This window comes from Candidozyma haemuli, assembly GCF_002926055.2.
Source record: "Candidozyma haemuli strain B11899 chromosome Unknown D_2014730914, whole genome shotgun sequence".
NCBI lineage: Eukaryota > Fungi > Ascomycota > Pichiomycetes > Serinales > Metschnikowiaceae > Candidozyma > Candidozyma haemuli.
This window is the reverse complement of record NW_020289911.1, coordinates 797,068-820,973: the sequence shown is the minus strand read 5'-3', so window position 1 is coordinate 820,973 and position 23,906 is coordinate 797,068. Positions and strand designations below refer to the sequence as shown.

The window sequence follows — 23,906 nt, the reverse complement described above, 5'->3', positions numbered from 1 at the left end:
CAAAGTGGCACCAGGGAAATAAAAGGTGAAGGTGGTAGATTTTTCTAAAACTTAACCTCTGCTTGAAAAGATGGTTATGCAAAAATGATTCTTATTTTTTTTTTAAACATTCTTCGTCTTCCATTCACTATATTCAGTTGGTTAGGGCTAATTGCTGCAAAACACGCGAAAATGGGTACTGTGAGGAGATGGTGCCGCAAACCTGGAAATGAGTAAATTTATTTATCTAACAAGAAAAGTGTGAAAAAATGAAGTTCATAATTGAAAAAGACAATTGGAGCTGGAAAGAAAAAAGGTGTAAAATGTGATATGGACTATCTTAATTTCTTAGCGACTAAGCTTCGAAATCCCATGGCTACATCCAGAGCTGGTTTGGCTCATTACAAACGTAATGTATCTCTGAAATATTATATGCTTTAATCTAGATGTGTTTTCTACATCTTACATCAATCCGTTTCTTTATCCGTTTTCGTGTTTATTATATGCTATGAGTCGTTATGATACAATCAGGCTTTGATAAAGTCAGCATTGGCCTTCTCATATGCAGCCTGCTGGGCCTTAACGTCAGCGTCATCGGGCAAAGTACCGGCCTTGGCGGCAGTCTCATCCGTCTTGACTTTGTAGAAGTAGTCGGTCTGTTCAGAACCAGAACCCAAGTCCTTGGCCAAACCGTTGTATGGGTAAGCTCTAGGCATGGCTGGCTTTTCTGGGTTAAGTTCAAAGAAATAAATACCAGCGGCAATGGCAAGAATGGTGGAGAAGAAAATGGCGTTGTGCTTCAAGGCAGTCTTGTCAGAGACGAACAGGAAGTGGTCTGGGGACCACATGTCGTACATGTCATCGTTGATATTCAACTTGTCACCGTAGTTTCTTCTCAACTGAGGGAAGTCGTACTTGGCGTATGGGTCCTTGTATTGGGCAAGCTCAGGCTTTGGGTTTGGGTAGTCTGCAATCTCTGGGTGAGCTGGGTCGGTCAATTTGATCACCTTGCCAGTAGCGTGGTCTGTGATTGTGGTTTCAGTGGTCAAACATCTGATGCTAGCAGGAGAGACACGTGGAAGCCTCGCAGCAGTTCTGAGACCCAATCTTGACAACATTTGGTGTGGAAAAGTGTCAGTTCTAGGTTGTGAAGGTGAATGTATGAAGGTGTTTTTCTGCCCAATTAGAAAAAGGTCAAAAACAATTCGGTTGCGCACGACCTGAAATATTCCATACTAGAGAAGTCAGGGACATGGAAGAAGAGGTCATTGGAGAGAAATTAAATTATAATTGGTTTTAGGTGAAATTTCAACCGCTTGGGTTGCTAAAGGTTCATATTGGCTCCCCTCTCTACTGGTAGGTCTAAGTGTCTTTATATTGACATGCTAAGTACTGTTTCCTAATCTTTGTATAAATATGCATTTTGTAAGGTTGTAATGGATCTCCACGTTCATCTCTCTACTTTCTCAATTGAGGCTCTCCGAATTTAAGCTCCTTCATTGGAGACTTTTCAGAGTCAGCAAACTCCAAAATACCTTCAAGGCCTGGCATGTTAGATCCAGTGTACTTACCCAAGTAACCGAAAGCAACAAAGATAGGAGCGAAAGCGAAAAGAATGAAAGAGTTCTTAGCGTTCCAGTACAGGTGGATTGGAGGAGGGTTGATGTTGAAGTTGTACTTGTTGTTGAAAGGAGCAGACTTGACAGTCTCAGTGGCATGGCTGGCATGCGACTGGAATCTCTTGGACATGCGAGAGGCGGCACGAAGACCGACTGATCTGGACAACATGGTGGGGGGAATGTGGATGTGTGTTGATGAGATCTAAAGGTAGATTGGGTAATACGATTTTTGAGTTTTTTATTGGTGCACCATTTGTTGGTAGTGCGTATGCAGGTAACTGGCTCTTCTTCATGGTAGTGGTATACCGAAGCCCACCAGAAGTCTGATTAATCTTTTATAATGAATAATTGTTTATCAAAATTTTGAAACGAGAAGGGTTGTATTTAGAGTAAAAGATGGTATCTGTTTAGCGGAGTCTATAGATAGGTATGTTCGAACATCAATCGCATTTTGCAGCCAGGCGGAATTGCATAGGCTGATGAACGAGATGCTTCAACTGGCAATTGCCCAGATTCATTGGTTTGTATTTTAATTTTTATGCCATTTTCTAATATTCTTTTTGTAATTAGTAAAAAACTACCCTTGACAAATTTCATCTCAGTGTACTCTTTTATGCCTTCAAGCATCAACACATTACGCTCGTTAATTCATTTCTAAGAAAGCTGATGACCATTCAGGATCTAGTCGTTCAACTGTTTTTTTTTTTTTTTTCACTTATGGTGAGTCTTTTTGAGTAAGCAATGGATGGATATTGGTGCCAGTAGAACTAGTGGGTGCAACTTTGGCTGCGAAAAGCTGTAGACAACCTCCAAAAAGCTCATCGAAGGCCATGAGAAAGAAAGAAAGAACCATGCTTATTTGCAAAATACCTAATATCCCTCCAGTGCTTCTTTTCAAGAACCTTGTTTTCCCATCATTTACTGTCAATTAGTACTTCTTATCCATAGCTACATCTTCATCGACCTGTGTGCGACTCGCTTAACATAGACGCACATCAGAAGCAGCTCCATCAGTAAAGCCCCAAACATGTCTTACTACCAAGGCAGTGGCCACAGACAAGGCGCTGATCAGTATAGACCTTCAGATTCACAGAACCATAACCAACATGGTGGCAGAAGCAACTCATCGCGTGGAAGGTTTCAGCAGTACGAAAGCCGTGGATCTCATTACAGACCTGGTCAAGGCAGAGGTAACTACCAAGGAGGACGCCCTGGACGTTTCCAGCAACAAAGACAAGGAGGGAGCCATCTGGTGTACTCTCAAGCACCACCTGATACTCAATTATGGATGGGTGATCTCGATCCCAATTGGACAGAGGAGACTATCAAGAGTCTATGGAATCAAGTTGGCGAAACACCTACGGGAGTGAAGATTATGAGGGATAAAATGGGAAACTCTCTGTACTGCTTCGTGAACTTTGCTAGTCCTCGAGAAGTTGCCAATGCTATTCAAAAGAACCAGATGCTGGTCCCTGGTCATAACCGTCACTTTAAGCTCAATTATGCTTCAGGTGGTAACCGCCCAGACCAGTATGGCTCTAATCCACGGGCTGGCCCAGGTCAGAAACATGGTGTTTATTCCCAGAATGAGTGGTCGGTCTTTGTGGGTGACCTTGCCACTGAAGTTACCGAACCAATGTTGTTCAACCATTTCAATAAAGACTACCCAGGCTCTGTGCGCCAAGTCAAGATCATGATGGACTTTACTAACAGGGTAAGTAAGGGGTTCGGGTTTGTCAGGTTTAACAACGAAGAAAGCCAACAGCATGCATTACAAAATATGAACGGGTCAGTGCTAGCAGGCAGAGCCTTGAGGTTGGGCCAAGCATCTAAGAGTGATCCGCCAGATTCTAAAAAAGCAGGTACTGAATCAGGTGTACCTTCAACTGTAACATTAAACCAATACCATCCACCATTGGGTCCATTTACCGATCCAAATAATACTGTCATTAAAGTCAAGGGCATCACTCCAGCCATAACACGAGATGAGCTACTTGGCCACTTCCTACCCTTTGGCCATATAGTATATTGCAAAGTCAACTACAGAGAAAACGTTGCTCACATCAAATACTTGTTAAGACGTGATGCTGAATCAGCCATGCTATATATGTATGGGTTTGTTATTAACAAATGCCGTGTTGCGCTTCGATGGGGCCGGGAAGAAAAGACCGACACCGGCAAAGTTGGTTTTAAGCCAGTTGACAAGTCCGAAAAGTACTCCGCTGCAAAGAAAGCCCCGATTATAGTGGGTAATCTTCCTTCAAACGTGGTTTTCGAGGACTTGAGCAAGGAGCAAATCGACGCCTTGGAGTTTCATAGTAACGAGGAATTCTCATCAGTTGCTGAATATGATGAAAGGGAGAAGCAGCGGAAAAAGGACCGTGATGATTACCTAGACCTGGCGTTTTAACTAAAGCTTATGATCATCTTCTGTTGGTCCAGGGCAATTCGCAGCCATGTCTTCTGCATCATCGTACTGAACCAGACAAAAAAGGCAATAGAAAAATTTCAGTCGAGAGAATGCTATGAGGTCTGAGAGCTGGGCCAGCAGCTTCTTTTCGTCAAACTCTGTCAAGCCAAAATCGGTCTTGTCCTCAGATTCCTCGTCTTGATCGATCAAGACCCTCTTTCTCTCCAACGGCGCATGGACAGACAGTATTGCCAATGAGCGCCAAAGGGGATTGACTTCGAGTGCTTGGTCTACATTGTCTATCTTATCATCGTCCCCAGACGCCGTGAAACAAAACTTCTGAAGCTTGTGAACTGCATTCGCTGCTTTACGTTCTTGCAATTCCTCCAGTCGTTTGCCGATAAACTGTTCAGCCCCAGTTTCCGTACTGATCTCAGGGGGTAGTTTGATTCTTGATGTGGCACCAATTCCCAACCTATCCTGTTTTGGCACAACCTTGATCGGTTCTTTATGAGCATTGTCAGAGCTACCCAAAGCCTCACCAACCTTAAATCCCATCTTTTGCATAATAGAGAGTCCTACCGAACCTTTGTCAAACAAAGACGTGTCTAATGAAGCCCGTGGCGATGGCTCTTCCTTGGGCATGCTTTCTTCACCAACCTCAAAGCTCATATAATCATCACTGGGAACCTTCTTCTCATCTCCGAGATTCAGCTTAACACCGATCTTCAATTTCTTGACTGGCGGTTTAGGAGCTTCATTGTCACTGCTGTCGTCATCGTCAGTCCAACCAAATGCATTTTTCATTTCAGAAGCTCATTGTTGGTATGGATGTATCGAACACTGCTTCTTTCACAGACTAAGGCCTTAAAGTGCGAACTGCACTCGCAGCGACAAAGGTAACCTTCACTACAACAACCGCTCGCTACTAAACAAGTAGTACACGCTCCTTTCATGCTACCTCATAAAAACAACCAATCAACCAACTCGGTTCCGATTTCCCGTGTTGGTCTGTCGGCGAAGCTCAATCATTTGAATGTACCGGGTCTGAACAGCCGACCAACGTCAAGACCCAATACACCTAGTTCATATGTGACTTCGTCGCTAAATCCAACGAGAAATATTCCAGTCACATCGAATTCCATCAATTCAAAGATAAAGAACCAAGAAGAGGCTGCTCTATTTGAGGCACTCCCGATTACTAGCAGCATTCGAGACTTTGAGAACGAGTTAGTGGAACTTTCGCTGAGCATATCATCATTCAAAGAGGAAAACATACCAAGTCATGTTGAAAGACTTATACAGATAGACAAGACTCTTTCATCGGAGCAACAGAACCTTCGGAAACATCAAGAGTTGGGCGTGGAAATCGAGACGCTTCTGAAAGAAAACGAAGATTTAAGCAAGGAAAGCAGCCGTTTCCTAAAAGAATTAATAGCGTGCCGTGCTGAGTTGAAGAAGCTTCCGAGACTACCGGCTGCCCAGACCTCATCAAGGTCTTCTAGACTAAAAGAGATTGGCGTACAAGAATTGCTCGACTATTCTATGACATTAGCCAAGTTCTCCAAAGCTCCCACAACAGCTAGCGGCCAAATGCCACATCCTAATAATTTCATTTGGCCAGCTGAGGACGCATTGAGAAGAGGACTTCTTGCCTTGACGTCCCTAAAATCGGATGAGGTGATCAGAGCAGAGCTCGGTGAACCAGAGGCAGAAGCCAAAGAAGAGAAGGAAAAAGAAGAAGACGATGATATAGAAATGGAAGACGTGCAAGACATGAGTGCTCCTACGACAAAGGTGCATAGGGAAGAGCATGCTCCAAGAAAAATTGAGGTCAACAAAGCGCCTCAAGCGCTCAATTTGGATCTCTTCGATGGTGATGATTCAGACGATTCAGATTAAATATATACATAATACAGCGGAGGCGTCTCTAGAATTTAGTGAACAACTCACTTGGATGCTTGAAAGTGTCTGTGGTGTACTTCTTAGACAACAACCAGTCCACCTCTAATTGTTTTGAGTAAGGGCGACCAGACTCGATATGTTCCTTGACCAAGTCAGCCAAACCGGAGATAAACTCTTCATCGTCGTTAAACGAAGAAGCACGCTTGATGATTTTAGGGTTTTTAGCATCCTCCATAAGCTCAATGTCCAACTCATGCAAAGTTTCGATGTGGTCCGAGGTAAATGCAATAGGAACCAAAATGAGGCCCTTGACTTCATCCTGGAGCTCCAACTTTTCCACTATACTCGTTGTCTGAGCGCCCAACCAAGGCTTAGGGCCCACTTTCGATTGCCAGACCAAGCGGTAAGGGTTCTTGAACTTCAATCTCTCCATCACAGCATAGACAGACGCAGCAACTTCGGCAGGGTATGAATCACCACGGTTAACAATCTCCATAGGTAACGAGTGAGCAGAAAACAAAATGATAACCTTGTCTCTATCTTCAGCAGGGAACTCCTGGAGCTTATCGTTGATGAATCTGGCGAACGGGCTGACCAAACACTCGGCCTTTGGCCATCTGTCCAAGAAAGTCCACTTGATAGTCTTCTCAGGATCGTAAACCTTCTGTTGACGGAACAATTCGTGCATTGACGAGGCAGACGTGGAGCTCGACCATTGTGGGTACTGAGAGAAGGCCACAGCCTTGGTGACACCATCTTCTTTCATCTTCACTAGCATATCTTCAGTCAATGGTTTGGCATATCTGAAGGCAACATACGGTTTATGTGGAGCCAGCTCGGGCAGAATCTCGTCTAATCTTTTGCAGACTCTCTCACACTGGTACTCTGACCAGTATCTGATAGGAGATCCGCCTCCGATCTCGTCGTACTTTTCTTCAATGCTCTTGGTTCTCATTTTGGCAATCACCTTACCCATGATGTTCTGGAATGGTCCAAGTGGAATAAGATCCTTGTCCGAGAACAAACGCTGGAGGAAGTCATTGGTTTCATTGGACTTATTTGGACCTCCCATATTCATGAATACCACGCCGGTGGCGTTGTTGGCTGGAGATCCAGCGGCTGTAGAGTTCCATCTGAGCCGACCAATGGACGCTCTGGCAATTGATCTGATCATATAGGGCTTATTTTCAAAATTAAACTGGTGGAAGTGTTAGAATCAGTAAAGGACTTGTTAATGTAAAGATGGGAACTTAAGAGTTCAAGCAGATATTAGCGTTTTTTAAGAGAGTACATCACAAGATGGGCCGTTTGCTCTTTATGCGCGAGGTTGCTGGCCTGCACGGCCCAGAATGTTGCGTATTACACATGAGAAAGGTTTACAACGGTTGGGTGCGAAAAGTAAGGTTAGTACGACACAGGCTGGGCTGAGCTGAGTGAGGTAAACGATCGCGATAGGTTGAACGAGGCAATGACGTCAGGCCTTGCTTATTCGTCCTTTTCTGCCTTCTTCTTTTTTTTCTCTAAGGTTTGCTTTTGCTCCTCGAAGATTCCTTCGATCTCGGTGGTGAAGTTGTTGTAGGCATCTTTCAAGTCCTTGATATCATGCTCGAGGCCCTTGCGATCTTTGAAAGATTCCCACGCTAGCTGGAGCTCATGCATATCTTCTTCGAGCTCTTCTTTAGAGAGGTCTTCTAGGTCGTCTATCGATGGAAGACCAAGCGTTGGCATAGTGTACGATCCCTCTCTCTTGAGCACTTTGCCAACGGTTTGGTGGATCTTCGAAGTTTCATCTGGCGAGAGCACAGCTGGTTTCGCCTCTTCCGCCTTCTTCTTGTCAGCAGGTTTATAACTGGCCAGATGTGACTGGCAGAATCCAATGACATTTTTACTGAATGGACCCTTGAAAAGGAATAACGTTCCAGCCACACCAGCTATGACGTAGAAGTAGACAGTGTTCCAGCAATAAAGCGACGTCTTGAAGTCCAAAATGACAAACGGCTGCACAATAAATCCAAACGCCAATTGGGTTACAATATACGACAAGACATCGTAGAACTTCTTAGAACTCTTGGGTGTTTTACCATCGGCCTCCAAGAACATTGGGCGGATGTTTCTGCGGTAAAGCTTACCCATAGTCTGCAAGAATGCACCCATGACGAAAGTGAGGTAATAGCCAGGTCTAGTACCGTGCCAGGCAGCACTAGTAGCGAAGGTGCAAAGCGTACTCTTGAAACCAGGCTTCTTTCCAGGTCTAGCCAACCTCACGTAAATGTAATGCTTCAACCATTTGTTGGTGTTCATATTCCAGGCTTCAAGACATGTGTGGACGTTCTGGCCAGTCTCAAAGGCAAGAGGGTCGATGTTTTGAACCCTGTCCCATCTGAACAGATCGGTCTCTGCATCATACCCATTGTAGCCAATTCCACACAAGATACAAGCACCTTCAGCAATCAGCCAAATAGTATAGTACTTGAGACGGTAAGTGAGTCCCAAAACCCACAAGTAGAAAATTCTGAAGAAAAACGACTTATCAGTGACAAAGCCCAGATCGAGTGCATAGTCCAATGAAACAATTTTTGGCATCACAATAAAGAGCACTGCCCAAAAAATACCTTCGAGCACTTTGGAGAGAGCTTGCTTACCTGATCTGGGAATTCTTCTCTTACGTTTGCCTGGACGCTTATCTTCAGGGACATCGTCAAACAAGGTAGAATGGATGAACTTGTCATAGTCAATGTAGTCAAACGCAGGTCCAGTCAACAAGGAAGGATAAAAGAAGACGTATCCAAGGTAAGGCAAGAGATTAGGGTGTTCCTTAATAACCCTGGCTCTCGTATACTCAGTCAATTGCTCCTTGGGCACTTTGGCATCGTGCACGTTCCATCCAAACGCAGAAAGCTTCATCACCATGACCATTTGAGCACCAGTAATGTCAATCACCGTAGCATCATAGTCGTTGAAGAATTGCAAAATAACGTGCGTGGAAAGCAAGTGGCCCATCAAGAATAGAAAGTTGATCCATGGCATCGAGTCTGACTTCAAGTACCTGGTAATGACATAAGTACCCATTGAGGAGATCAACAAGGACCTCAATCCCGAGCCCAATTCACAAATAACAAAGACATAGAACGAAGAGACGGCAATAATGTACCAGTTCTTAGCTGAATAGTTGTTGTCAGGAAGCCTCTTGAAGATGATACTGAAGGGAAGGACAAAGCAGTAGTAGTGAGGATCTTGATGTTGGCCTCGTCAAGTCCAGAAAGCTCCAGGAGAGCAGTTATGCCCTCGTGCACCTTGCCAAACACCATTGGTATTATGAATCAGGAATAATTACCGGTAGTATTGCGGTGTTGATTTCTCTTGATGACTACCAGGAGTGATGTGAGAGCGCATACAGAGCAAGAAGCGCGAGGGGTTAATCGTAATAAATTAATACACAATGTACATGCTTGTTTTTGAGATCGTGTTAAGCTTCTCTTGCGGAAGCCATTTTGTAACCAGCTTCGAGGGCTTGCGTGATGCTATCGTTTTTGTAAGGAATTGTGGTTAACACAAAGGCAACGTCGTTCCATTGCTTCTCCGTTTCGCTCTTCATCAAACGTACCAAAAGCTTCTCGGAGAGCTGCTTCTGGTGCTTCTCTTTGTCAATGTATAACACCAAGAATTTGATGATACGTTTCATAGCTTCCTTGGATAAACTGTCGTCGTTCGAAAGGCCACTGAAGATATCAATGAATGCATTGTAGATGGCATTATCCTTGGTAGCCAATTCTGTGAAGAACAACCGACACATGTCGCTGATGCCCTGGTCGGGGTTTTCAAGACACTTGGCCATTGACGAAAGCTGACCCTTGACCTTCACTTGGCCCGCCAAGATCAAGAAAGTAACGGTCATAAGACATGTACGTTGGACCATAAGGTGATCATCAGTAAGACGACGGTAGAGGAAATCGGTATTCTCGTCCACCAAGTTGTTGAAACAGACAGCCATATCACCAAGGCCTAACACACAGTTAGAACGAATAACAGGATCCTCAGATTTCTCCATTATGGTGATGAAAAGTGGTAAGTTCGCCTCACAGAACTTTGACGAAACACACATGAGCTTGGAAAGACAGAGAACCGCAGACCGTTGGAGGATACCATTGTCGTAGGCCTTCCTGTTCAGACAAATTTCTGTCACCAAGGATCCAAACTTCGCTAACAATGACTTTTCTCCGAAAAGAATCTCAGTTTCTCTGATATACACCACAACGTCTGCAAAGTCATCTTCGGAAGTACCTCCAATCATCTCAAGCTCGCTCTCAGCAGCATTTTCTTTTCTTTGGTTACTCTTTTCTGCTTCCAAATCGTGTTTCATTTTCTTGAATTGGGCTTCTAGTTTCTCCAAATGTTCAATGGTTTTGATTGCAACATGACCAACAATGAATAAGAGCTGGGCCAAAGAAGCAGTCCTCGATTCGTCATCCTTTTCGCTTATGAAGACATCCTTGGTCTTGGATTTGATAACTGCATCACAAAGCACAATAGGATTGGTGATGATCCGGAAGATGGCGTCAATTGCCTGTTCTGCCACCGGGAACCAATCTCTTTGCAGAGTGTAGCATAACAAAATAGCTTTCAATCTCTCAGCAGCTTCACTGTCTTCAGAAAACATGTTCTGAGTCTGTCTTTTTTTCAGAGGTTGAACAATTTTGAGTAAGGTGGCACACGAATGCTTGCAAAGAACCAAATCCAGGCGACCAACAGAGCCCAAACCAATCTCAAGGAGTGATTTTAAACCACATTGCACAATTGCTGGATTAGCTGATGATACCATACCAAGAACAATGATAGCACCATGTATCTGAGCCTGGGAGTAACGTGTATCATCAGAGCCAGCTTTGCTATAAATGAACCACAACAGCTCTATCATAGCCCAATCAATTAACTTGCCTTCATAAATCATACACATGAGTTTCTCCAATGAGGCCAAATCCGCAACAGTTGCATTGATGGTGATCTTGATTAAGTTTCGAGCTTTCATTTCGGCTGCCTGTTGAGCAGTAATGTCAGAAGGAGTGGTAAGGAACAAAAGTTTGTAACATTCGACGAGCTGACTTGCAATAGATTTACCTTCATCTGAGGAGCCTTTCATCCAAACAAGATGAAGCATTTTACGGATACCTTCGCTTGCGTTCTCAACACCATAAGCATCGGCGCAAACCAAGAAATCCATTGCTTCAAGTACCTCATTTCTGTTCTTCGAGAACAAAAGGGATGAAGTGATGGCAACTCCCCTTTCTAACTTCTTGATAAAAGCCAATGCACAGTTGTGGTATTCCCAAAGTTTCATCAAGCTCTTGACCTTATCAAAATCTTCGTCGTTTTCTGCTAAAGCTTGTTCACTCGCTAATATATCATCATTAGCAGCTGCGTTGTCGCCTTCATCACCTTCATCACCCTCGTTGCCTGCTTCGCCCTCAGCTCTGGCCTCTTCATTGTCAACGTCCATTGCATCTTCCTCTGAAGACTTAGAAGTGGGATCCTCTGTCTCAGAATTCTCGTTTTGATTCATGAACTTTTGAAAGTAACGCTCAGGTACGACATGTTGACTTGCAGCTTTAAGATCGTCCAACTTCCTTTCCCATCGACTATACAGCATTCGGAAACTTTCTTGAGAAGTAAAGGGATGTTCAATCAAGATTTTTGACAAGAGCTTGATAGCATTTCTACGCACCAAAGTGCTTCTATCATATAACCCTGTGATTGCCACATCCATTACCTCTTGATACCATTCGTTTGCTGGACCTATATCAAGATCTTTCGATTCGGGAGTTTCAAGAGCAGACACAACGTAGTCTTTCACTGGTGAATGATTGAAAACCTTGACCATAGCTTGCAAGGCTTTTGTTCTGGCGAACGGGTTCTGATCGAGTGTTCTTTGTTTAAGCAAGGAAAACAATTTGCCAATCAGCTTCATGCTGATTTCAGCACGTTCATCTTCAGATGAGCTATTACTGTTGTATAGCGTTTTGAATGCATCAACCACGATATTTCCACAGGTCTCAATAACTGAACATCTGAGTGACTGGTTGGTATTGTCAAGAATCTGACTGATAGACGCCATTTGTCTCATGATTAACCTTGGACTGAGTTCCGACACCCTCACCAAAAATTCTGATACAGCTTTTGGCCCGTTCGTATCATTAGCATTGAATTCGAGTTGACTGATCTCCAAAAGGATATCCTCTGATAATTTGATATGGTCGAAAGCCTTTTCCAATGTATGTAGCAATTCAGCCATATACTGAGGTAGATGTGGATAGTATGTTAATGATTGAATGACTGAGTTCTGGACGGTCTCTTCACTGCCATGGCGGGTTACAGCTAGTGATATTATACGGAACATTAGGATACGGATGGTATTGACTTTCATTCTCTCTGGGAGTTCCATGAGATGGAAAACTGGTCGAAGGAATAAATCTAGGAGCTGGTTCTTCTCGGGCGTAGTGACGAATATCTTGGAGAGGTCTAGTTGTAGGCATGGTACAACGGAGGCTAAGGAGTCATCTACTTGCTGACAATTATTCTTCCACAGTACAGATGTCTGCTTCTGTCTAGCAGACGTACTGGTCGGGAAATTTTCTCTTGATAGGAAATTGAGGAGTACAAACATTAAGTAACCATATTTCTCCAAACACAGCTTGAGCACGTCCAACATGTCCACATAATCTCCTTCTTCTATCATGATTTTACACTGACGCGATGCGTTAGCGAGCGAAGAAGATATTAGGTAGTTGACTTGCTTTTTGTGCTTAGCGTCGAGTTGTTGGAAGCCATGAGCCATCTCCATGAGTTCTTCAAGAAGCTCGTTGTTGTGGTGGATGGCCTCCCAGCTGTTTGCCAACGCATGGGTGGCATGCGAGAGCTTCTCATCAATATTGGAATTGTCCACCTCATAATCTTTTTGGACATCGAAGCCACTATACAAGGTTGATAGACTGAACTCCATGTTGCCTTTGTTATTGATTATGGGGTTGATGAGCGCTCTTCTGTTGATCTGGGAGCGCACCAGTGTTTTTGTCACGTGCGCGCCTTTCAAATCAACCTTGAAGCTTGCCTTATCCTTAGCGCGCCATGGCTGCAAAACACTCTTTAATCCTTCAACTTGGCATAACCCTTAATGACGGCCTTTGAAGTTCCCACTCTTTCATCTTCTAGAACACCAAGCAAATCCTTTGTAGTCACCATATTACCTGTGCGGATTTCTCTATACCTCAACCCATTATCACCACGCGACGAAATAATGGCACTCTGCTTAGGACCACCTTCTTTGCTTGCACCACCTTGCTTACCATCATCTCCAGCACCGCCACCACCTGATTTCATCCAAGAGTACTTCTTTCTTGCAGAGTTGCCTGTCATCATAGCAGCAGTAGCATTAGCGGCTCTATGGAGTGTCTCTTCGGCACCAGCTTTATTGGATGTTTCGGGCGCAACATCATCTTTATTTTCAACTCCCAATGCTAGACGCTTAGACACACGGGCTTCTTCTTGCTCTTTATGACGCAAGGCGAGATTACGCAACTCTTTGGAAACGTCGGACCTCTGGGCTGGCGGAAGCTTCAGTTTCTGGCTTCCACGAGCCTGTGTCAATGCAGGGATACCACGACGTCTGTGCCTTGCTAGTATGACAGTTTTCGTGACAATATTCGAGAGCCATTCTTTACAGGCAGCTGACATGAATTCAAGCATCTCTGGATCGGCCATGAAGTTCTGGTACACGCCATTTTCTCTTGCTGTTTTGTTCATGAAAAGCCCAACATGGTAAGGCTGAAGGAATGCATTCATCAGTCCGTAAAGTTGCCTTTGACGGTTAGCATACTGTTGTTGCTGTAAGTTAACAGGGTTTCTGTTATAATTGGCTGTAAGCAACTCTTCTTCTCGCAGAATGTCCACACCAGCTGCATGAATAGCATCCTTATACTGGTCAGGGTCCTCTTTACCCTGAGGGGCAGTTGAACCTGGTACCGCTCCAGCGCTGGAACCTACACCGTAAGCTCCTGGCACGCTACTAGTTGAATATGAGTTTCCCATTCCAGTGGGCGCTGGGTACGTTCTTCTAGGATCAAAACGGGTACCTTGCTTGTACGCCGTCAGGTTTGGAGACTGACGGTATTGATTAGGATATTGTGCAAGCGATCCCTTGTTGTAGTTCTGGTAAGGGTACTGAGACTGGGATTGATACATGGGAGTGGCGGTTGGAGGAAGTGAGGAGTTTGAACTCGTCTGTGAAAGACCAGCCAGCGAGCCCGGCTGACCCGGTGTGTTTCCGCCTTGAATATCACTTTGTGTTGTTACTTGTGGTGTTTGGATAGGGCTATGGCTTTGATTGAGTCGGCTTTGAGGTGTACCAACCTGTGGAACCAGCGTATCTGATGTTCTCATAGGGCCAGCGGAGCTTGGTCTCTGTGCCGCTAATGGAGTAGGCAGCTTCGAAGCTTGATTGCTGTGTGCTGCCGTGACAGGCGCCGTATATGGTTGCGTTCCAGGACTTGCTGCTGTGGGGCCCGTTGTCGTACCAGGTACACTAGGCTCTAAAGGCTCATTTGGTTTTGTATCTTGAAGGAAGTCCGGAAGTTCTATATCGCCCACACCCGTATTAGTATCGACTGGAGCCGAATCGTCCCCGTTCTGATCAAAGATAGGATCGTCGAAAAGGTCGTTGAATTGATCATCATTATCAGGAATTGCGTCTGTGGGTTCTTTTTTCACTCTCTTCTGGTCAGCTGCCTCAGCCGAAGCCTCTTCGAGCGGCCGTTTTGATGGGCTCCTGCCATTTTCGCTCGGTGTAGACATGGCCGGATTTGTTGTGTTCTTCTTGTTGTATGATTATTGTAGTTGACTTTGAGAATACACTGTAGTGCGAGGTTCATAAGGAGTCCCGCGCACTTTGCCCTCGAGCTCCGGGAGCGCTCAGTACTGGTCTCTTGGAGGTAGAATAACAGGTCCACCAAAACCCATCTACACGAAGAAAAATTAGATTCTGAAGTTGTAGTTCTCTTAAAGGTACCTATTTAAGCTCATTTCTTGAACTTTTTTTCAATTTTTCTCATTTGTTTATCAGAATGTATGTACCCTCCATCTCTCATAGTACTACTACTCGATGCTCATCGCACTCTGTTGAAAAATACCAACCTCACCTACACCTTATCAACATAACTACGTGACATGGCTGGTGTTGTCGTTTTTGAAGGAGCTAGACACTTCCGTCTTCGTCTAGTGCTCTCCGTGTTAGCTGGCCAGCAGATAAAAATCACCAAAATCCGTTCGGATGACATGAATCCTGGTTTGAGAGACCATGAGGTTTCGTTCCTTAGACTCCTCGAAGCTGTAACCAACGGCTCCCATATCGAAATCTCATACACCGGTACGGCCGTCCTGTTTAAGCCAGGAATGATCATCGGTGGTCAACTTACGCATAACTGTACTGGTAAGAAACCTATAGGGTACTTCTTGGAGCCTATGCTCTACCTTGCACCATTCTCCAAGAAGAAGTTCTCCATTATATTCAAAGGACTCACAAGTTCAGATAATACACAAGACGCCGGTTTGGAGGCTATAAAATGGGGCCTCATCCCCGTCATGGAAAAGTTCGGTGTCAGAGAAGTGGAGCTCCATATCTTAAAGCGAGGCTCACCTCCATTGGGCGGTGGTGAAGTGCATTTGCTATGCAACTCCTTGATTCTACAGCCCTTGACAATCCATGCTTTGGAAACCCCTAAGATGTCTGCCATTCGTGGTGTCGCTTACTGTACAAGAGTGTCACCTTCTGTTGTCAACAGAATAATCGAGGCTGCAAGGAAAGTCTTGAAACCAACAGGCGTGGAGGTGAACATCACAGCAGATGTCTGGAGAGGTGAAAACTCGGGTAAATCTCCAGGATTTGGTGTTACTTTGGTTGCTGAATCTAAGAGAGGCTGGAGAATATTTGCCGAAGGAACTGGTGTGGCTGGCTCTCTACCAGAAGATTTGGGTGAGCGTGTTGCCTATGAACTTCTTGATGAACTCACAAAGAGTGCAGTTTTGGGAAGAAGCCAGCTCAAGTTGGCTTTGGCATTCATGGTTATCGGTAAAGAAGATGTTGGTAGGTTGAAGGTTCACAAGGAGCAGGTCGATGAACTGTTCGTCTGGTTCTTGAGAGATATCAAGAATATCTTTGGCACTGAAGCCTACTTGAAGGATGGAGCTGAAGAGGGTGAAGACAACTTCATGACTCTTGCCATTAAAGGTAATGGGTTTACAAGCGCCTCTAAAAAGAGAGCATAAAACACTCGACTTTCTTTCAACTTTTTTTGCATTAATAATTCGTAGCATCTATATCGTTTTCAAACATCGATTACCAGAAAGAACACCAACCAATGTAGTGCTGGCACAAGTTTTCAACGCTTGTAGCTTGCTGGATCAACTTGTCAACCTGGGTAGGAATATCCAATCCCTTCAATCTCTTGATGTCGTTACCAGTCAACTTGTCGGTGATTCTCTTAAGAACAAGGGCAGCTCTGGCATTCCTGATTTCAAGAGCATTCTGTTTGTTTAACTTTGTAGCCTCCTGCTCATCAATCTCACCCTTCTTCATCATCTCAGCTGTATTGTACTGTTGCACCTTAATTCCAGTGGCCTCTGCAAGCGCCTTGGTAGGGAAGTCGAATCCCCAGTTAATCAAAGGATCATAAGCGAACGCTTCCAAAAGAGCCATAAGAGATTCTTTGTTATCACGCAAGACTCTCATGACATGCTCACACGTAATTCTGAAAGAACCTTCGATACCACTGACTTCCATAGCATAATTAAGCATTCTGGTAAGTCTGAATGGAACCTTCTCTGGGTACTTCTCACGCAAGATTGCCGCCTCGAAACAATCACCAAAATCGATATGGATGACCTTACCGGTTATTCTGTCAAGCATCAAGTTCGAAGGATGTCTGTCACCTAATCCCAAGATGTATCCGACCATCGACATCACCGCTAACGATCTGGTATATGTGGTACGCCTATCAAGCCAAGCTTCAGAAGACTTAGACTTAAGCCACAAGACCTTGTATAAATCTTGCCCTCTCGTGTTGTCCAAAGCGCCAGTGAAGACCTCCACCTTCTGTAACAATGTCAAACTATCAAAATCAGGAGCCATTTGCAACATAATACGGTGCTCAATATTCAACAAGATCTTGCGTGATTCACGGTATTCTCTAATAAGAACATGGAATGTATCACTGTTCGGCACCCATCCAAGTAAACCAACCTTAGGTGACAATGGGATGGCTGGGTATTGCTGAATGTCCAAATGTCTCTTGAAACATTCAGTATCGTTGGCCAAAAGAGTGTTGACCAATCCGAACAATTGCATTACCAAGTTGTCTTGTCTGATATCTTCATGACCCTTAAGAACATACTGATAATCCTTACCATCACTTCCTTTGCACACGAGTTTTCTTGGCCTCTGCTTCGAGGAGATAACAGTGAATGTGGAGTCGAACTTAACAATGCAGACGATAGGTTTACCTGCTTCATAAGTACCTGGGACGGCCAATTCAAGATTCTGGGCTTCTTCAAGCTTAGGTGAAACAAACAGCAATTCCAAACTCTGTAGTTGTGGCAATTGTCTGCTAATACGACGGAAAACGTTGTAGTAAACATCCCATGCCTGGTTCAAGTTGGTAATATCCTTGGTACGGCGGTAATTGAGCACCCACTCGTATGCATCCGCCAACTCTCTACCAAATGCATTATTGAACGAAGCTTCCCGCATAGTCTCTGGCCCTTTCTGGAGCATCTTATGCAAAGGCTCAAGAACTTCAAACATCTTCTCCGTGTTATGCTCACCAAAGAACAATCTGGATGCGTCCTCCAAACCTTCGTACCACTGTTCGAGCCACAAGACAGCAACTCTAATCAACTCATGACTGACCAATTCAGACTGTTCAACCAAAGTAGGCGAATGGATTCTCAACTTGTCAATAATGGACAAGGCGGCCTTCTTTCTGTTAACAGAGTCTGATGTCACAGCAACTGCCAATGGGTACACTAATGCCTGTGGATGGGCCTTTCCTAGATCTGTGAGAAGACCCAACAAAGACCGACTGACAATCTGGTTAGGCTGGTGAATACGAGAAATCAATTGCGGAATGACCTCCAACCAGTTGTCAATCTTGACCATGCTAAATCCGTCTGCCATGGCTCTAGCCGTCTCTGGTATACCACCGAACTTAAACCACAAAGTAAGCAAACGCAAAGTGTCTTGAAGAGAGCTGGAGTTGGACAACGAAATCGAGTGGAAGAAACCCTTGATAGAGGGGATAACATGTCTCTGCACAACCTCCATGGAAATCATTTGCAGCTGTTGAGCTTGTTTGTCCATCGTATCGTTCTGCTCCATGACATTTGTGGTTATACTGCCTCTATTATTCTGGGTATAGAGCGAAATGACTTCGAAGTTAGCAAGGGCCCAGTTGTGCCATGCCTTGTACCACTTGTCGTCAAAGTGGGTTGCCAAAAGATATGCACCAAGAATGATCTCAGAAGTTTCCGTCCTCCAGTTATTGTTGAGTACAATCTGCCACTCACCTTGCTTTAAGAAACACCTAGCAAGTAAGCGAGTGTATTCTTCCACGTGCTTGGGGATTCCAGGACCATCAGATGGAATTGGTTGGGTGATCAAGTCATTAGGGTTCAATCCAAGATCTTGGGACATACGAGTCGTGAAATCAACCAAATGACGCAATGCCTCTCTTCTCTGTCCTTTAGCCCACATATACTTCAATTGGGCATACACCACCTGCGGTGGAGCTCTGGATGGGTTTTCACTGGATCCCCCTTCCAAGAGATTATTCAAAGACTGTTCAGCAAGATTGAAACGGCCTGACTTCCTGCAAAGGTTTGCAAACTTAATCCACATGTCCATATCTTGTTTAGGCTTTATCACTAAAGCACGTACTTTGAGCATTCTCTGCCAAATATCAACGTTTCTTTGACATCCTAAAAGACGAGTATTCCATGTTTTCCGGATAAGAGCTCTCTTCTCAGAGCCCTGAGGCAAACACTTATATCTGATGATCTCCTCGAGCTCCGCTAACATTTGCACTCTGACAACAACACCGTATGCTCTGTTGTAACTCTCACTGACCAAGGCGGTGATTTCGGTGACTAACAAGTCACGGGCATTTAAGATATGGTTCGAAGCTTCCTCGAAGTTGTTCCGGTGAAGACTCAAAATGGCACTGAAGAAAGCCTTGTCAGGAGACTCGTACTTCATAACCTTGATGTAAGCATCCATTCTGTCCCATTGGCCCAAACCCCAAGCCGCGGCAGCTGCCAATGGAGCGACATTACGTTTGGTATCATTGGAAGACGTGTTCCACTTAGAGCGTGCCAACTCAGAAAGTTGGTCCCATTCTCCCAAAGCATGCAAACATCTCATCTTACCCATCACAATCTCCATGTTATCAGGCTCAAGTTTCTCTCTTTCATTATAAGCACGCAAGGCATCATCCCACCTTTGAAGCTTTTCATGCCAAGTCTCCTTCAATTGAAGGTCATGATGAATCTGGGCATGCTTCAAAATACCAACGGCAGCATCTGATTGTTGGAGTTGATTATTGATGGAAATCAACGCTTCAATTGTTGGAGTGGTTGGTTCCTCGTAAAACTCTAATTCCTTGTAATGCAAAGCCTTAGCATAAGCGTGGCATCTCTGCGCATACTGGCCAAGGGCGGTTATAGCGATAGGTAAAGACTTATCGTCATGCTCCATGAACTCTGCTAAATTAAGAAGAATTTGATGAATCTCAGGAGGGTTATTTGGCGACGACAATGCTATGCAAAATGATTCGATGAGCTCTTCCTGGTGCTGAGAGTAAAGTTCACTCCAACAAGAAGCAAAACTGGAGTTAAACAAATCTTTTGCCAATGGATGATAGTCAGATGCTAAACCAGCACATGCTCTAATGGCGTGTGAAGGACTCTGTTTGAGCAACTCTTTACTCAATCTTCCAATCCACTCTTGCCAGTCTTCTTTGGTATAGTTCCTCTGTGACGACTCCCAAGCAGCCTTTAAGGCAGCCTGATTGACTGGAAGTTTCTTAGATGGCATGTCAATGTCAGGGAGATCAAAGTGTGACATATGCAAGTCATGATCCTTATAAATGTTGAAGTTTGTGGGTAAAGGATCGCCATTTAACATCTTTGCAACAAGCTGTTCGAACATTACAGAGTTGATTTTTGATGGATCAAGACCTTCTCGATCACAGGGAAAAAGACAATGAACTCGTTGCCTAAACTCAAGATCAAACAACAAAGAGTATTCATACAAGCCAGTGAGAGCTCTTCGTTTCCTTCGCTCAAGACACGCAAAAGCGGATGCACAATTCTGGAGGCCATATCCGTGAGGGTAATGTTCCTTGACAACTTTCCAACGGTTTCAATAGCTGCTTTCCGCAAGTTTGTGGGGCCAACTTCAAACATCTTTACTATAGTAGGAACAACAATGTGAACATGTTCCTCGATGTTGCTTCCGAATACGACAAAGCTTCTAAGCACATGGATCGTTGGCTCACGTTCAGGAGACTTGTCCTCCTCAATCAAATCAAGCATTAATGGTAAGATGTCAGGCAAATGCATTTTGAATTCTCCTTCCAAAGCCTTTGAAATCGACTCAATCAAGTGAATTATGATGACACGAACATTCACATTGGTAATGCTGTTGAAGAACTCCTTGATGACGTCAAATATATCACCCAAGAATGGCCTAATGTGCTGCTTAACGATGAGAATAAGAGCACCCAACTGCTGAAAGTAAAACTTAAGCATGCTAGCCTGGCAAGTGTGCATAACTTTGATGACTCCAGGAATGATCTGTGGGAGGAAAGACACACATCTTAAGCCCAATGTCTGGAAGATGTACATGATAGCCTGGATAACCTTGTTATGATGAGAGCTCAAAGATGGATCTTTCAAGATTTTCATAAGATTATTGATGGCAACAGTAGGATAATACTCATCATGAGATGGAGACATGCCTTGCATAAGGAGAGCAATATCGACCGGTGGAGCGTTTTGTTCGACTGGAATTTTCTGAGACGTCTGCTCCACTTCTCTATGCTTATATGGGTCCAATGCTCCCAAAATACCCAAAAGACGGACAGTCTCTCTTCTAATACGAGGAGATGTTTCGGACTTCAAGATACCCACAAGAGTTCCTAATAATTGCGGGTAGTCCAATAAAGGTTGAATAACATATCCAGAAGAGCTTGCTAGTTGACCAAGTGCCTTAAGTGCGGCATCCCTTTTGTATGAGGAGCTTTGGTCCTGGAAAGTATCCAAAATGAGCGGCATGAGGTCCGAAAGGAATGGCTTTATATCTTCTCCAGCAACCACTGACGCCTCTCCAATACAGCTTATGGCAGCTGCAGCAACAGAAGAGCTAACGTCTTTAGTCCTCGGAAGCAATGCTTCAACGATTGGTTTGATATATGGCTTTGTTAGCTCCTTGGAGTGAACGATAAGGACGGACAAGAGCGTAGCAGTTTCCTCCTTCTTACGACTAGTATTTGCGTATTCTAGCCTGGACAATAATTGGATCAACGTCTTTCGAAGCGAAGGGACAATGTAAGCAGGGTTGATAGCTGAGAGTCTACCAAGAATCTTCACAGCAACTTTACGTACGCTGAAGACTTCATCGTTGAGAGCAACAAAGAGCTGTTTGACATTATAGGCCTGAGATAGCTGAGGATCAAAATTTCCAGCTCTATCAAGACAAGTCAAGCCCTCGATTCTGATTTCAGCGACGGGATCGGTGATGGAAACGCATAACAATTTTTCGACAATCTCATTCACGGCATCCAAAGCGTTCACACTCATTTGATGGCATATTGGATCTTTATTGAAAATTTTGCACGATGTTGCTGTCGCTGTTTGACGAATCTTAGAACTGTCACTATCGAGGTAGGTGATGATGCAATACCTTACGAACTCATTCAATTGGTAGTCCTGGAATTCAAAATGCGAAAGAATCTTCAAAGCATGAACCACAAGCTCACTATCATGAGCGCGGTAGGTCTCAGGGTTGTTGAGAATGCTGCTGACACTCATACCAGTATCTCTAGATATCATGATGAGTCTGAAGTCGCGAGCCAATGACTCGTTGATTTTTGTAGACCCATATGGTGAGCCAGGTGGCTGAAATGTCTTTCCGGAAAGTACCAAGCTTAGAAGGTTGAGAAGCTTTTTATCAACAGTGGGTCGAAGCGAAGGAATGTTCGTAATGAGAGTTTGAAGCACGTTCTCCATGTGCTCTGACAATGAGCAATTGCTGAACATCATGTCTAGGATGTCACGTTGTAAATGCTTTGTAAGTGCTGGACCGACTGCAATGGATAACTTTCCAATACAGTCAAATATGGCTGGTTCCGTGTCCTTACGTGTAGCTCTGTACTTCGCCGAGCCTGAAGTTGATGCAGAAATAGACGAGATAGCAGTACCTGAAGTCTCACCTTTACTGACAGCGTTCGCTAAAATCAGCTGAACGCCCGAGTTAGCAGGATATGAAAGACCGTCTCTGATGTTATCCAAGATAGCGTCCAAGTATGTGGCCATTTGGTTACCAACTTCCAAAGCAAGTAAACCGATGCTTTCTAAAATGGCAGACTTGTCAAGATTGCTGGCCTCGTTATGCAGATTCTTGTACTTTTTAAGCTGTGTGAGGTAGTAGTACAACGTACGATGCAAATATTTTTCCACGAACAATTCGGGGTTCACTCGGCACAAGATAGGATAGATTTTTGTTAACTCTTGTCTGATATAAGACACCTTATGTCCCTTGTAGAGTGAAACATTCTCATAGATGGTGCCGAACATAGACTTGATGTAAGGGTCACTATGGTACCTAAGCAATTCTCTGTAGACAAGCAATGCACCATGAATGGTTTCGTTAGAAGGAGACAGAGCCGTAGTAATCAAGCTGTAACCTGTAGCGAGCCCGTTGCTATCATGCGAGTTTGACTTCTCCATGGCATCGGCGCGGCCGAGGATAGAAGACGCCTGGTCGATTAAAAGATGGATCCAGCGTCTCCGTACCTCAACTTCTCTCGAGTATATTATAGAAATACATCTCTGAAGAGTAATTGCCGCGTCATTTCTAATGATAAGCTTATGGTCTCGAAGAGGAACCCAAATATGCTCCAAAACTTGGTTGATGTAGCCTTGAAGGAGCAATGGTGCATTTTCAGATAAGGCAGTAAGAATCAAGATAGCAGCATGGCGTCTGTTCTCGTGCTGACGGTTATCACTTTGAAGCCATTCAATGGCCCTCTTAGCCTCAAAATCAACAAAGTCTCCCGTTAAAGTACCACCTGGCGTAGCCAACTTACCCAAAGTCTTAGTAGCCTCCTTCATAATCTTCAAATCATTAGAAAGAATAAACGAGCTAAGATAGTTGGAGAATCTCGCTGTCTTGGTGGCATTTTCCTCGCCTACTCCGCTATCAAAGTCTATCAAGGCATTGAGCGCAGCGATACCTCCAAGTGTTTGTGCTGCATCCTTACTTTGTAGTAGGTCAAAGATTGTCTTGTTGATTTCATTGTTGTATCTGTTGAACTGTTCCCCTGTCAAGTCTCTAGCTATAGAAGCAAGAAAACTGCGTAGTTCCAAGGCGCTTCGGATGCGTTCTTCCTCTTTTACCAGCTTGAGCCCATTGAAAATCTGATTGAGTGCCACACCATCCACGACTTGAACTTGTGTGGACGTGGACATGTTCTAGGGATGTAATGTATTTCCTGGTTGGGGCTAGAGCAGGGTGCTTGTAGACTAAACCAGCATCAAATGTTAGGCGAGCTTATCAGAATATGGAAATAGTGATGGTGCACGGGTGTATATGGGGGAACAGAAGCGGTAAGTAACCAATACTGGGCTTACAATTTCCAGATATATCACTTGTCTATTTTTTTTATTGGTCATTT

The 23,906-nt window shown here is 44.3% G+C and overlaps 11 protein-coding genes across 11 annotated transcripts; 3 read left to right on the top strand and 8 right to left on the bottom strand. All coding sequences in view use genetic code 12, as the record gives it.

Moving 5' to 3' along the window:
* Window positions 1–506: 506 nt before the first annotated feature.
* On the bottom strand, window positions 507–1,097 carry CXQ85_002800 (uncharacterized protein; the record flags this gene model as incomplete). Its single annotated transcript, XM_025486464.1, has 1 exon — window positions 507–1,097. The coding sequence occupies one exon, from the start codon at window positions 1,095–1,097 to the stop codon at window positions 507–509; it is 591 nt and encodes a 196-aa protein (XP_025344014.1).
* A 340-nt stretch (window positions 1,098–1,437) lies between these two features.
* CXQ85_002799 (uncharacterized protein) lies at window positions 1,438–1,767 on the bottom strand (the record flags this gene model as incomplete). Its single annotated transcript, XM_025486463.1, has 1 exon — window positions 1,438–1,767. The coding sequence occupies one exon, from the start codon at window positions 1,765–1,767 to the stop codon at window positions 1,438–1,440; it is 330 nt and encodes a 109-aa protein (XP_025344013.1).
* An 858-nt stretch (window positions 1,768–2,625) lies between these two features.
* Window positions 2,626–4,008, top strand: CXQ85_002798 (uncharacterized protein; the record flags this gene model as incomplete). The annotated part of the gene is made up of 1 exon (XM_025486462.1): window positions 2,626–4,008. One exon carries the CDS (start codon window positions 2,626–2,628, stop codon window positions 4,006–4,008), a length of 1,383 nt encoding a protein of 460 aa, XP_025344012.1.
* A 113-nt stretch (window positions 4,009–4,121) lies between these two features.
* CXQ85_002797 (uncharacterized protein) lies at window positions 4,122–4,815 on the bottom strand (the record flags this gene model as incomplete). The annotated part of the gene is made up of 2 exons (XM_025486461.1): window positions 4,122–4,137; window positions 4,166–4,815. 2 exons carry the CDS (start codon window positions 4,813–4,815, stop codon window positions 4,122–4,124), a joined length of 666 nt encoding a protein of 221 aa, XP_025344011.1.
* Window positions 4,816–4,962: 147 nt separating this feature from the next.
* Window positions 4,963–5,910, top strand: MED4 (Med4p; the record flags this gene model as incomplete). The annotated part of the gene is made up of 1 exon (XM_025486460.1): window positions 4,963–5,910. The coding sequence occupies one exon, from the start codon at window positions 4,963–4,965 to the stop codon at window positions 5,908–5,910; it is 948 nt and encodes a 315-aa protein (XP_025344010.1).
* A 28-nt stretch (window positions 5,911–5,938) lies between these two features.
* HEM15 (ferrochelatase) lies at window positions 5,939–7,087 on the bottom strand (the record flags this gene model as incomplete). The annotated part of the gene is made up of 1 exon (XM_025486459.1): window positions 5,939–7,087. One exon carries the CDS (start codon window positions 7,085–7,087, stop codon window positions 5,939–5,941), a length of 1,149 nt encoding a protein of 382 aa, XP_025344009.1.
* Window positions 7,088–7,398: 311 nt separating this feature from the next.
* LPT1 (lysophospholipid acyltransferase) lies at window positions 7,399–9,221 on the bottom strand (the record flags this gene model as incomplete). Its single annotated transcript, XM_025486458.1, has 2 exons — window positions 7,399–9,097; window positions 9,127–9,221. 2 exons carry the CDS (start codon window positions 9,219–9,221, stop codon window positions 7,399–7,401), a joined length of 1,794 nt encoding a protein of 597 aa, XP_025344008.1.
* Window positions 9,222–9,379: 158 nt separating this feature from the next.
* Window positions 9,380–12,907, bottom strand: YCS4 (condensin subunit; the record flags this gene model as incomplete). Its single annotated transcript, XM_025486457.1, has 1 exon — window positions 9,380–12,907. One exon carries the CDS (start codon window positions 12,905–12,907, stop codon window positions 9,380–9,382), a length of 3,528 nt encoding a protein of 1,175 aa, XP_025344007.1.
* Window positions 12,908–13,050: 143 nt separating this feature from the next.
* TAF4 (Taf4p) lies at window positions 13,051–14,754 on the bottom strand (the record flags this gene model as incomplete). Its single annotated transcript, XM_025486456.1, has 1 exon — window positions 13,051–14,754. One exon carries the CDS (start codon window positions 14,752–14,754, stop codon window positions 13,051–13,053), a length of 1,704 nt encoding a protein of 567 aa, XP_025344006.1.
* A 372-nt stretch (window positions 14,755–15,126) lies between these two features.
* Window positions 15,127–16,224, top strand: RCL1 (rRNA-processing endoribonuclease; the record flags this gene model as incomplete). Its single annotated transcript, XM_025486455.1, has 1 exon — window positions 15,127–16,224. One exon carries the CDS (start codon window positions 15,127–15,129, stop codon window positions 16,222–16,224), a length of 1,098 nt encoding a protein of 365 aa, XP_025344005.1.
* A 70-nt stretch (window positions 16,225–16,294) lies between these two features.
* TOR1 (phosphatidylinositol kinase-related protein kinase) lies at window positions 16,295–23,700 on the bottom strand (the record flags this gene model as incomplete). Its single annotated transcript, XM_025486454.1, has 2 exons — window positions 16,295–20,146; window positions 20,188–23,700. The coding sequence occupies 2 exons, from the start codon at window positions 23,698–23,700 to the stop codon at window positions 16,295–16,297; spliced, it is 7,365 nt and encodes a 2,454-aa protein (XP_025344004.1).
* Window positions 23,701–23,906: the final 206 nt, after the last annotated feature.